This window comes from Camelus ferus, chromosome 2, assembly GCF_009834535.1.
Source record: "Camelus ferus isolate YT-003-E chromosome 2, BCGSAC_Cfer_1.0, whole genome shotgun sequence".
NCBI classification, from domain to species: Eukaryota; Metazoa; Chordata; class Mammalia; order Artiodactyla; family Camelidae; genus Camelus; species Camelus ferus.
This window is the reverse complement of record NC_045697.1, coordinates 103221075-103235249: the sequence shown is the minus strand read 5'-3', so window position 1 is coordinate 103235249 and position 14175 is coordinate 103221075. Positions and strand designations below refer to the sequence as shown.

At 44.2% G+C, this 14175-nt stretch overlaps 1 protein-coding gene across 10 annotated transcripts in view; it reads left to right on the top strand.

The window, feature by feature from the left end:
• The window catches only part of ZNF827 (zinc finger protein 827), a 170262-nt gene that overhangs the window by 141121 nt on the left and 14966 nt on the right, over window positions 1-14175 (top strand). For all 10 annotated transcript variants that reach the window (XM_032464360.1, XM_032464404.1, XM_032464355.1 and 7 more), the window contains 3 exons: window positions 7137-7274; window positions 11140-11311; window positions 12390-12556. In XM_032464360.1, the coding sequence (XP_032320251.1) occupies window positions 7137-7274; window positions 11140-11311; window positions 12390-12556 (477 nt within the window). The remainder of the gene's footprint in view (window positions 1-7136; window positions 7275-11139; window positions 11312-12389; window positions 12557-14175) is intronic.

Genomic DNA, 14175 nt, shown 5'->3' with positions numbered 1-14175 from the left:
TACCATCTGTCATCATGGAAAACCCAAAGGGCCCCAGAGCCTCTTCCCCATTGAGCAGCTGATGCGGATTTGGTTGATCTGGACAGTTATTTATGTGTTGAGGTCACATTTTGGCCAATCTTTTGCTTACAGCTTTAACCAAATAAAGCCTTCTCTCTCTTTCCACATTTCTCTTGCCAAAGTCAGGTTGAGAGATGATTCTTTGAGAGGATTATTTTGGCAGGAGATGCCAGGATCTTCTCACACAACAAAACACACCAACAAAAACCAGATGATACACCAGTCAGGGAGCTAAGTGATATTAAAACTGAAAAGAAGCACACTGAAGTCCTTTCCTTTGCCCCTCTGAGGGTTTTTTGTTGTTATTGTCATTTGTTTGTTTGTTTGTTTGTTTGTTAACAAAATGCTCCCTCAAATGTCAGTGAAAGACTCAAGGGAACTTTCTTAAATAATAACTGGTTTACCTCAGTGGGGATTGGCTTTTAGATTTTTCCCATTTGATCTTCCTCCGGTTCCATCTTTATTCTACTTCTTGACATATTGCAGTTTCTAACTTCTCTGTGGCTGGAAATATTCTAGGCTGACACCTTCGAGAGGAGAGATAGAAAGAAATCCTAGTGTCTGTGAATTGTTGCTAAATCTGCACTTGTCCACTTATAACCAAGAATTTAAGCTCAGAGCCAAAAAACAGGAGGAGAAAGAAAAAAACCCTCCTTGTGTGTTGTAGACTTTGGCAGTGATTCCAGATGGCTTGGAGGAGCTTCAGTGAGACTGTGGCTCTGGTCTCTGCTCTCCCCAGAGTCACTAGCCAGGGTACCTGGGCAATCACTTCAGTCCTCTGGGCCTCGGCTTCCTTCTGTGTAAGAAGAGGGCATTGAACAGGATGACCTTTAAGGTTCCTCCCTGAACTAAGCTTTGGGGCAGGATGGAGCTGTGGTTACTCCGGGAACCTTGATTCTGTTACTCAGCCCTGGACGGGTTGTGGAGTGCACTGGTATAGGAGAGGTCCCGGAATTGAATGCCCCATTTCATCTTCAAGGGAATAAGAGCTGGATTCAAAGTCCTCTGCTGGACCCAACGTTCTGTCATGTACAGTTTACTAGCACTCCCTCCCAAATGCTACCAGGCGGGTTTATTTCATGGAAATTTTTGGAGAAATACTTGATGAGCTTCCTCTTCCCAGAGCCTGTGCATGAAATGAGACTTGTCCCCTTGGGTCACTGGGTCACAAGAGGAGGACTGACATACTGTCTCTTGGTCATTCAGCCTTACCTTTATGAATGAGTGACCTCAGTTCACCATAAAGGAAAACTGAGAGCCTTGTATTGGGACTGCTAAGATGGGGTGACTCTCCAAACACCCTGTTCTTATTTTCCGAACTATGCTGTAAGGGATAAAAATGCTCACACCCGTGCACCTGTTTACTTCACTTAAAGCAAATACAAAAATTTATTTAAGGAAGAAGGAAAGACCCAAATGGCATTCAAAGCAATGAGCATGGGTGAAAAAGGAGAGAGAAAAATATCTGATCAAACTGTACTGAGTAGCCAGGAATTTATGGGAACAATTTATGGATATCTCAGGAATCAGAGTAAAAGAGGGTAAAGGGAAATAAAGTGTATTATAGGAGACAAAATCCTCTGAGACACTGTATAAAAATATATATAATCATTGAACAAATATTTTTATTTCACTATAAAAGAAATGAAGAAAATCATTCACAGCTTCTTAAAATAATGAAACAGAAGGGATATGGGAACAAAGATGAAGAAGAGCAATTTTTAAAAAAATAATAATACCTATAGTATTTCTTATATGTAAAGTATAACTTACATTAAAGTATAAATTTTTCCTGACTTTGGGCTCATTTGAAAACAATTAGTGTTATGTGAATTTTTCTGTTACATGTTATGTTTCAGTAAAAAATTTTTAAAAAGCAAATTCCTTAATAATCTAAAAGAAAATTTTTTAAAGTTGTTTTTTAGCAGAACAAAAGATAATTAAGACGGAAATGTGCTCAGCTGGCTGTACACTTACTGCTGTTGACAATGTGGAGAGTTCTTCACAAGATGCAAGAGTTTGGAATAAAGCTTGTCAAAGACCAGACCTAACACTCAAAGTCTTAAGACCAAGAGTTACCATGGGAGGGAGGAGTTTCAGTAAAGAATATCATAAGGGAAGACTCAGCTAACAGTAGCCGAAACAAATGGGTTTAATTTCCTCACATAACAAGTAAGTCCAGAGTGGGTGGTTTCTGCTACTGGAAGGTGCCATCAAAGACTCAGACTTTTCCCATCTTTCCCTTTCTTCATCCTTAGCAGATTGGCTTTCATCCTCAGGCCTCATATGCACAAAATGGCTGCCATAATCCCAGGCATTTCCTCTGTCATTAAAGCAAGAAAAAGAGAGAAAGGGCCAACATCAAATGTGTATTTCTTTCTTTTTTAATTGAAGTATAGTTGATTTACAATGTTGTGTTAGTTTCAGGTATACAGCAAAGTGATTCAGTAATACATTTTTTTTTCAGATTTTTTTCCATTATGGTTTATTACAAGATATTGAATATGGTTCCCTGTGCTATACAGTAGGTCCTTGTTGCTTATCTATTTTGTAAATAATAGTGCATATCTTTCCCTTTATCAGGAAAGCAGAAGCCTTCTCACTGGCCAGAATTTTAGCACATGGCCACCCCAGCTGCCTCTACAGTGGGAATAAACACGGAAGAGGGGAAGTTGAGGATGACTATTGGTTTAATTGAAAAACAGTGTCTGCCAGAGAATTTGTTTTGAAAAGAATAATCCTGTGGCTTGTTGTTGGGAAGTAGGGACATAGAATCTTTGGGGATATGGCTAAAGACCGCAAACATTTCCACTAATAAAATCATTAAATCACAGTCTTTGGGTTGAGTTAAAACACCATTCGGAAAGCAAGTAGCCTTATTTTTCACCCTGAATTGGCCATTAGCCTTGACAAAAGCTATTTCCAGGCCTCAGTCTTTCCCCCCTATAAAGTAAGAATAATCTTTATTCCCTGCCTCATTTGGGTCCTTTCATTTGGTCATTCGTTTCCTCGGCAACTGTATACTACACACCTGCTGTGTATCAGGCATGTGCAAATGCTGAGGGTTTACAAGTAAATCATGCAGAACCCCCTCCCTCAATGACTCACATTCTAATAGGGAGGGGAGGCCAGTGAACCTAGTTATTATTGAACACTGCTGCCTGTTGGACTGGCTGATGCTCTGTGTTAAAAAGGTACATAGAATATAGAAGATACGCAAACAAGAAATGTAACCGGTAAAGTGGTGCAATAGAGTGAGTATTCATGGAAGTGCTCCGAACAGAGAAGGGGGAGTGACTCGTGACCTGGGGAACTGGCGAAGGCTTTACCGAGGAGGTGCGGTCTGAGATAGGACTTGAAAATGAGCCAGAGTTTGTGTGTGGAAGAAGCGCTGGGGTGGGGAGTGATTTCTGTTGGAGGCATAGTAGGTTCAAAAGCATTGACAGCCCAGAAGCGATGAGCTAGTTCTGGAAAAGGTGAGTTGCTCACTCTGCTGAGCATTTGGGTGGTGGGAGGTGAGGTGTGGAGCTGAAGGTGAGAGGTGGTTGGAGCCAGACTGAAGGATCTCAGGAGCCTTGTGCGGGAGTCTGGCCGTGGGAGGCCGCTGGAACACAGGATGAGAGATGACCTGATTTGTGCCTCAGGAAGATCATTCTGGAATCTGGGAGGAAGGGTTATTGAGATGGAGAGAGGCTGGTACCGGAGAGGCCATTTAGCAGGCTTCTGTGACAATCCCAGTGAGGAACAATGACTCAGTGAAGGCAGTGGGGTTCCAGAAAGATCTCTGAGGTCTTCTTTTTTTCCCCAAAGTTATCAAAAATTAAAGAAGAGAAAAACTTGACATGAAAATATGTCAGTTTTAGCTTTCACACTGTTGTCCACACACGCACACAAATCAAATCATGGTATCTTTAAACCTGTAGCATAGACCACAGAGGTAGCCAGGCCAGTTCACTCAGTTCCCCCAGTTCCCCATGCCGGAGACGGAGCACGGTGTCTGTGTCTATGAATAGAGCTTTAAAATGCACATCCTGGGACACGCACCGCTGTCCCCACAGTGGTTTTCTTCATGTGGGGTGACAGTCCTTACTGCTAATGCAGAGAGATTCATACAGGCCTCTATGTCAGTTTTTATAAACGTTTATCAATTGGTTTACAACTTGAATTGTTCTAAATATTTTGGGGAAATTCTGATCCTCGAAAGCTGCAGACCAAGTGTGCTGCTCACCTTTGGAATGCCTCCTGGAGAGCTGGTGGTCCAGGCTGGCCATTCTCTATGGTGATGGGGCCAGTCCTGCTCCCAAAAGGCAGACACTGGTCTTTCTAAAGACTGGCCTTGCTGGGAATCGATCACATTCAGGTATCACTCCAGAACCAGACAGACAGCTCTCAGTGACTGCTTGGATGTGTTGAAAGACACAGTGAGAGAGAGGGAGGAATCAGATAGATGCCACGGTTTCTCCTGTGGCATTTGGGTGACACCCTTCCCAGGAAATGTGGGCAAACATGGGGTCCGCTGAGCTCCATTTCAGCTCCGTGAAAAGAGGAGCAAGCCTTTTACTTCAGTACGTGTTTGGGCAAATACCCCTCTTCGCCCTGCTGGGGTGTCAAGGTCGCGTTCTGGGGTGAGGCTCCGCTGCCCGTGGTTGCCTCACTCCGGCGTGAATGCAGACAGCCAGCGGGGAGAGGAGCCGAGCCCTGGACAGACGTGGGGGCCAGGAGCCAGGCGGTGGCTGACCGGGGCTGGATGCTCTCCTGGTGTCTCTGGCCACCTCTCCGTGGCCGTAGGGTGTTCTTTCTGCTTGGCTGCAGCACAGCCTTCGTGAGCCTAATGGTTTTCTAGGCCAGTAGAGGGAATTCAACATTTCATGATGCTTCAACTTCTCAAGTGTGTGACTCATACTTGAAAGAATTATTCAGAGACTTCTTTTCTGTTTAATTGCATTGACTTGTTTGGCACGTGACCCAGTGACCCAGTTCATTCTTGTCGTGAATGTATCAGAAGACCCTGTATCCTCTTAATCTCTCCTCATAGTTGTTACTAGTCGTCCTCCTTTGAAGCACTGTTTTGATTACGCACTTCAAAGGCACGACTGAAGTGCCCTCTCATCACCGTGAGGCAGAAGTGCCCACGGCTTGGACTCACAGACGGTCATCTGAGGATGGTTCTTGTCCTCGGCATCTCAGATCCCTGCACCTCCCTTTCCTCCTTCCTTCCCCCACAGTCCCACCCCTTCCCCTTCCGAGGTCTGTGGTCACACATTCATACACTAGTAAGACCAGCTCTTCTCTCCGGGCCCAAAGAGCTTCGTTTAACAAACACAGATAAATCAATACATGTGCCTTATCAGTGTTAGGACTGCTGGCAGGTGCCTCATAGCAAATATTTTTGCAATTTCACCATCAGTGCCTGCCCCTTCCCCCGCCAAACATACATACGTCGTATTTGTTTCTTCTTTCCTGAGATTATACTATCTGGCAAATCTGAATTCAAATGAAAATTGATCCAGTCGACTCACCCAACTGCAGGTGGAAGCCTGTACTTGTACTGGGGAAGCAGTGTCAGCCCAGTTGTGTGAAATCAAGGTCTTTGTTCTGCTGTTGTCGATGCCCAGTGGGTCCGAGTGTTTTCCTCGGCTTGGATCGTCTGAAAAGTTCTTTCTACCATCTGATTCCCGCCACGTGGCATCCGGCTCTATCAGGCACTACCGTGCTGTGAGAACGTTCACAGCAATTTACTGAAGTAAAAGACGAGATATTAGCTCAGTGAATTATCTGTCTTGTTCTTCAGAGTGAAGCCTAAAGGCCTATCAGTGGCTCAGACAAGTGTCCTCGTAGAAGTGGCCCCTTCTCTCCTTTTGGTACTCTGTCACCTCGCCCCTTGTGTTACTGTAGAAGGAATGTTTGTATAATCCATTACAGCTCAGTGAGAAGAAAAATGGGTGAGAAAATGAAAGGTAACCCAATGGATGATGATGAGAAAATAAGAACTTTTTCAGACGGCAGGAGAAGGTATTAACATCCACTTGTTTCATTCATGGCCTGCGAGTCATCCATAGATGACTTGTGGCCGTCATCATTTTCCTAAATATGATGAGACCACTGGGGAAATTCTGCTTGTGTAACTCTTACATTAAGGAGTTTTATGTGGAGCTGTGTCTTAGCCCGAAAAGCTGCTATAACCACAGTGTGGGTAGCTTATAAACAACAAAATATATTGCTTACAGTTCTGGATGCTGGAAACCCTAGATCAGGGTACCAGCAGGTCAGGTGAGGGCTGCCTTCTGGGACAAGACAGCCTACTCCTTGCTGTGGCCTCACATGGCCGGGGTGGGGGTGGGCTAGGGAGCCCTGTGGGGCCTCTTTTTTAAGGGTTTTAATCCCATTCATGAGGGTCTACCTTCATGATCTAAACACCTCCCAGAGACCCTACCTCTAAAAACCATCACCTTGAGTGTTAGGGTTTCAACATAGGAATTTAAGGGGGGACACAAACATTAAGGCCATGGCAAGCCCCGTGCTGTTGTCATCACTGAGTCTGTGTGATGAAACGTTCCTCATTAAGGATTTTTCACAACCCAGAACACAGGGCAAAACCTTTTTTCATAAAAGGCAGTGAGAGCGTATTTCCTTTCAAGAGATCAAACCATTTCTTTTTGCATTGGAATCTGAGCTTCAGTCTTCTTGACTTACTGTCTGGTGGCCAGAGCCTACATTTCTGGAACTTTAATGTGCAGCTCAACCATCACTCCTTCAACATATATTTATGGAGAACCAGCTGTATACTGGGCACGGTGCTGAACCACGCTATCAACCTGCTGGAGGGGTGGGTCGGCTGAGCGTTAGTGAGGAAGGAGAGAAAATACTGGAGACTTGACTAAAATGGAAATCCACAACTTTCAGGCATGGCCTTCATAGAGAAGGGAAATGAGCAGGAAGCCCAGAGGTTACTTGGTCTTGTTTGCAGTCATTGTTCAGAAGGGAGCCTTTGCTGAAGTCCTAAATGTTGACTAAACTGAAATTTGTTCACGTTCCCTTATTTATTCCTCATGATGCTTTTTGTTCTTTTGGCCCAGAAACAGAAAAGATAGTCCTAGAGGCAGGAAATGGGTTGCCATCCTGGAAATTCAACGACCAGCTTTTTCCCTGTGACGTATGTGGGAAAGTGTTCGGCCGACAGCAGACGTTGTCCCGGCATCTCTCCCTGCACACAGGTGAGTCGGGGCCTCACTGCCAGGCCTTCCCCCTCTCCATCGCCAGCCTCTCCACTACCAGCAAGCTGAGTTTCTCTAAGAGAATGATAACAGGAAGTGGTAGAAATGTTTTTCTCCTGATCTATTTAAGCCATTTTCCCTGGCACTGTTCAAATAAGGCTCTGGAAGGGGTCTTTTATTGTTATTGAAAGGACCCATTGAGTTCGAGTAGGACTGATGGGAAAAGATACACATTTGGGTACATTCCAGTAAAATTCCGCAACTCCAAGGAGTTTATTGCTCTCATCTTGTGGGCGTCGGGGGTGGGGCTGCACCCCATCTTATTGGATTCATTTTTTTGTGGTAGGGGGAGCAGAGAGGGGAAGAGCACCTTGGTGGAGAAACAGTCACTGTCTTTATGTTCGTGTAACAGTAGAGCCACGTGGTTGGTTCTGTGTTGGGGAAGGGAAGACAGCCAAGTTAAGAAGGAGCCAAGGAAGGATAAATAGGAACTTAATCAATGCAGCAAGGATAAGCAAGAACAAAAAGAAGTTAGGTCAAATCAGTAGTAACCAAAAAGCAAGATGGAAATAAGGAAGTGTTTCAGTTTTTACACAACAGACTTGTTAAAAATTCAAATGTGTCTCAGCCATCTGCAGCAACAGGGATGGACGTAGACATGATCGTACCCAGTGAAGGAAGTCAGACGGGGAAAGATGAGTATCGTATGATATCGCTTATAGGTGGAATCTAAAAAAAAATGAAACACGTGAACTTATTTATAAACCAGAAACAGACTCACAGACATAGAAAACAAACTGTGGTGACCAAAGTGCAAAGGGTAGGGAGGAATAAATTAGGATTTGGGGATTAATACATATACTCTACTATATGAAAAATAAAGAGCAACTGCCCACTGTGCAGCACAGGAACTATATTCAGTATCTTCTAATAACCTATCATGGAAAAGAATCTGAAATATATATATACACACACACACATCCTTCTTCATATTCTTATCCATATGTGTATGTATAACTGAACCACTTTGCTGTGTACCTGAAACTAACACATTGCAAACCAAGTATGTTTCCATTTAAAAAAATTTTTTGAGAAAATGAATTCAAATATGTCTTACTTACAGGAAACACAAAACAAAATGATATAGAAAAAAAGGGTTTGTATGTCACACAAAATAACGAAGAAGGCTCAACAGGCAATATTCATAGAACAAGATTAATTTTCTCTTTTTATGTATATACATATTTTAATACTTTAATCTTAAATATTAAACCACTAAAGACAGAATTTAGTCACATACTTAGCCACAAAGGAAACTTTCACATGTTCAATAAAGTTGAAGCTCCTTAGGCCACATTCTCTAAGTGTAGTTAAATGAAATTTAAAATAACGAAAGATCTAATTGGAACAAGTTGAAGCTATGTTGATATTTGCAAGTGAGGGAGGCATTTGTTAATGAGATTTTTTTTCCCCCCTTGGAAATTTTCAAGGGAAAATAATATGACATACAGAGAAAGGGAGCTGTACTGAAAATTAAAGGTGTGGATAAATAATTTTTTAATATGATATCTATCTATCTATCTATCTATCTATCTATCTATCTATCTATCTATATATACACATACACATACATATTTTATTTGTTATATTAAGTGCATTTCTGCTTATTAAAGCTTTCATGTAATACCAATATACCAAGTCAGTGTGCAAAATGACATAGTGGGGAGGCACTGCCAGCTGTAAGAAAATCAACACATCAGTTCTGCAAAATATGTTAAACATCAAAAAAATTGCAGTCTACATAATAATCAGGAACACAAGAATGGTAAGCCATAACATACGATAAATTTAATAATAAAATGTTCTTAATGAAATGCAGAGTAATAATAATAAAATAAAATAACCGAGGGTCCATAAAATGTCCTATCTAATTGGATCAAAGAAAAGGAAGAAAATCAAATCGCAAATTGCAGACCTCCAGGAGGAGTGAAAGGAGAACACTTCGCACCTCACCCTGGAGTAGGCAGTCACAGCTCTGTGCAAGGAGCATTTACAGACATGAACGTTACAATTAGAAGAGAAGAAAGAAAAATAAAGGAACTTACCACCCATCTTAAAGAATTTGTAAGAGAACAAAATCTAGGAAGAAGAATATAAAATGGATAAATCCTGTTAAGTCCAAGAAGGAAAAAGGAGGCCAAAACATTCAAAGTTAGCAATGAAAAAGGAAGCCTAATTCTCAATACAGATGCCATTAAAGAACTGTTGGAGAATAGAGCAACTCTATGCCAAAAAAATAAAAAATAAAAGCTGTAAACTTATTTTATTTTATTTTATTTTATTTTATTGTACTGTATTGTATTTATTTTTTAATTGAAGTACAGTCAATTACAATGTGTCAGTTTCTGGTGTACAGCACAGTGTCCCAGTCATGCATATACATACATATATTTGTTTTCATATATTTTGAAAGCTTTAGATGACATAGATATAACGAATATAAATATATATTTAAAGATATAAAGATATAAAGAATAATTTCCAAAATTGGCCCAAGATGGAGGGGGGGGACTTAAGCAGATCAGTTACCAAAGGGTGACTTGGAAAGATGATGAAAGAAATACTACAAAAAAAGGCATCAGGTCCAGAAATTGTCTCAGGTTAGTTCTTTTAAAAAAGCCTTTTGAGACTAGAAAATTCTGATATTATTAAACTTTTCCAAATGACAGAAAAAGCTAGGAATCTCTACGATTCACTTTGTAAAGAAATCGTAACCTTAATACCAAACTTAACAACCTCATTTATTAGTACAAGTGCAGAAATTCTAAAGAAAGGGCTCTAGTCTATCTGCACGATAGGGGATCCTCCCAGCCCTGCTGAGCCCAGGGCCACCGTCACATCAGATGTTGGGGAACACCTGTTATAATAACAATGCCTTACATTTTGCTGCAGAAAATTTTTTTCTGCACTCTTCCCTGTGAAGGAGATAAGACAGGTATTTTCTTTAAGGCAAGCCCAGTATTACAAGAGTAAGAACTAAGGACAGAAACAGAAATTGTTCTTTCCTTGCTCTGTTATCATCTGTTACCTTTATCTGGACCTGAGAGCAAAACCTGCTCCTTTTACTTTACTTTGCTTGATGAGTCAAATGAATTCAGAATGCCACTCTGGAAGCAGTCCTGAAACATTGTCAATTTTACAAAAAAAAAAAGGGGGGGGGGCTTCTATTAAGAAATCAATTGAAACTTTGTGTTTTATTTCTGTAGCATGAACATTTCCAGTTAAATCTTTTCATCCAAGTCCTTTTTTCCCCCTTAGTTTCATTCTTTTTTGTTTCCTGGCCAACCCAGACTGGAGCTTAGGGAAAATGATGAGATTTCTCTTAAACACACCAGTCCTGCGAATGCTGTGTCACAACCCTTCCCCCCCACCTCAGCACCCACCCTGGACCGACACATGGCAGGAGGAGGGCAGGCACACACGATATTCTTTTAGCCCCTGTGGGGCTCACCTTACCAGGGAGAGGGACCTGTAGGTGTCCAGGAAAAGGCAGATGGTCCAGTTGCCCTGGGACTTTCTTTTTTTTTTTTTTGGTGGGAAGGTAATGAAGATTATTCATTTATTTATTTTTATTGGGTTGAACCCAGGACCTTGTGCATGCTAGGCATGCACTCTACCACTGAGCTAGGCATGACCTGCCCGGTAGAGACTTTTCGAATGTTTACAACTCCAAGGTGTTCCCTTTGTCCCCATTTGAAACGAGATTTCGAACTCTCTCCTTGATACCTTGAAGTGGTCTTTTGCAAGGTGTTGAGATTCCATTTCTGAGCATGGTTTGGGTTTTTTCCTGTTCCTTCTCCCTCAGAGGAAAGAAAATACAAATGCCACTTGTGCCCCTATGCTGCTAAGTGCCGTGCAAACCTGAACCAGCACCTGACCGTCCACTCGGTGAAGCTGGTGAGTACGGACACCGAGGACATCGTGAGCGCCGTCACCTCTGAAGGCAGTGATGGGAAGAAACACCCTTATTATTACAGGTGAGCCGCCAGTGGAGCCCGCTAACCGGGGCTGCCCAGACCTTCCCGAACACTCCCTGCCCCTCTGCTGGGGCACACATGTCAAGGCATCTCTTCTCTGACACAGTGCTGACCTTCCTTTTCATATTTGCTTTGCTTGGATTGAACCCTGTGTTGCACTGACTCCTCTCCCGGCTGAGTGGCCCTGAGAGAGTTAAGTAAAAGGGAGATGGTCTGCAGGGCGGAGCCCCGGAGAGTGGCAGGGCTGCTCCCCGGTGATTAGCTGTGAGGTCTGTGTGGCTGGGAAGCTCCCAGCTTCCTAACTGAGCACCTCGCTGCTTCCTGAGAATTATCCGAAGGAAAAATCAACCTGAGAACTCTGAGAAAATAGCCCTGGAAGTATTGCCTGCTTTCCCTTGGCTGTGTTATCCTTCAGTACCTGGAATTTTGCGTTTCTCTTCCATAGTCAACCATGAATCTATATTTGGTTTGGTTGCTGTAAAATCCCAAGTTTCAGACTTGCTGTTGAATCTTGCCTGAGTGACGGGCTATCCAGATGGGAGGAAACTTGCTAGCTGTGTTTGCATGGAATGTCTCCAAGGAGGGCAACTTCTATCCAGGACGGTCACAGACAGGGCTTGCTCCTGCTCAGAGTGCCACCTGGATGTGCGTCCATTCCTGCATGGAAGGTTTCCAGAGCCAGAGAGGGGCTCACCGGGTGTGCGGGTTACTCAAGTTTATCAGTGCACCAGCACCACTAATACCTTGGCAAGGCTGCCCCGCATCTCTTTGCCCAAAGGAATCAGTTAGGTGTTTTGCAGCATCTGGAATCTGTAATTTTTCATTAGATTTATGACTATTAGCATCATTAGAGCATGTATGGGATTGTTACATTATGCTCCAACTTAGTCCGTTTGGCACGGTGACCACATCAGAGGCGTCCCAGAAAGCGGAAGAATTTCCTAACGCAAAGCCTTTTGGTGGGAGGAAAACCTGGGTCAAGGCCTGGATTTCAGAGTGTCCCGAGTCCAACTGAATAGCTTCTGTTAGGAAGATCACTCTTCTCTCTCTGCTTCTCTTCATTCCCCCTCTGGTACAGCTGTCACGTGTGTGGATTTGAGACCGAGCTCAATGTCCAGTTTGTCAGTCACATGTCGCTCCACGTGGACAAGGAGCAGTGGATGTTCTCCATCTGCTGCACGGCCTGCGACTTCGTCACCATGGAGGAAGCAGAGATAAAGGCTCACATCGGCACCAAGCACACAGGTGACCCTCCCTGTCTGTCCTTCGCACCAGTCTCTCTTCCAACCCCAGTTGCCCTCCCCACCCCACCCCCCATTCCCTGGCAGGGGCATCCTCTTCACCAGGCGACACTGACATTTCCTTCCAGAAGGAGGGGCTTTCTCGGGGTGGCAGGGCCACTTCCCCCATTATCTGGCCCGGCTTGTGCCACGCTGATCTGACAGCCGCACAAGCAGTTGAAGGGTGCGGGCTGTTGGCTTGTTCCTCATCCTGATCATCATCATTGTAGCCAGCAGTCATCCAGCTTTTACGATGCCCCAGGCTTGCGCCTTTGCGCTCTGGATCTCATTTAAGCTTAAAACAACCCTCTGCAGTCAATACCACTGTCGGCATACTAGCCAGGTGGAGAAACCGAGGCTTCAGGTGTCCACCAGGATGTGACTCCAGAAACTCAGACCAGCACAGTTTCATGCTGGAGCCCACTCTCCGTATCACTGCTGTCCTGGCAGCCCCGTGCAGCCCTTGGCAGAGTTCTACGCCTTTCTGTTTTATGGTGCCAGGGTACCGCAAACATCATTCTGCGGGCTGTGCTCCTCTTCCCTTGAACTGCAGCCTGGACACCCTCCAGAATGATGCCCTGGCAGTTCTGTCCAGAGATAAAGAAAACCGGCTTCTCCCGAAACAACCCAATGTCTCTCTTGGCTTCAGCCAAGACTTTGCCATGGCTGTCCTTTCCTGTAAGGCTCTTGCCATGCTGGTTAACTTCTTCCATTTAATGATGTTAACATTTTGACTTCACCGTGCAATTGTCCTCTCCCAAGTGATAGTTACAAATGACACCAGCACGGAGTCATTAAATTAGGAGGAGGAGGAGCTCCCGCTGTATTTCCCAGGGCTTCCAAGTTACATTGCTGACCACCAGCCCCAGGCGTTGGGTCAGCCCCCCGCATCCTCAGCACTTGAAGGATTCAGGAAGGGGAATCTCCCTGACGATGTGCACGGCCGTGAAGTCTCTGTGCTTTCCTGGCCGCTTTGGCTCCGTGGTGCCAACAGCAATAAAAGCTTGTTTTTGTCAGTAAGTTGAGCAGCTATGACTCGGAGGTCTGCAGAGAGCCGTTAGGCTGAGTGAGAAGGTGCCGTTTTTACAGTCAGTTGTCTGACCGTAACCACATTAGCACCGTGGGCAGCAGGTGAGCTGGGAAACTCACATCGAAGACAAATTAAATTTAGCATTTCTGGAGCGGCCAGTGGAGGGAAAGGCCAGCCTCTGTTCCATTTCCACTGGCTTTTCAGGTATTCTTTTTTCTCTCTCTTTTCTATTACACGTCCTTTCTTCTCGCCCTCCCCACCCCAAAGCATGCCCAAACCCAGCCGAGAACCTTCCCTTCCCCCTCCCCCCTCCGCAGCCCCCTCCACCACCACCTCCAGGAAACCATAGAAACCATAATGGCTGGAAGGAAGTTGGACTTAGAATCACTTGACTGTCATCACTGGAAACTTCACATTCACAAGTAACCGATGCAAACATACTTCTCAGTTGCCACGGGGAACACAGCGACGATCTGCTCTCTCTGAGGTGGTGGCGCTCCTGGTGTAGCGGTGTGTTAGCACAGAGAGCGAGAGTGAGATGCACTGAAGGACTG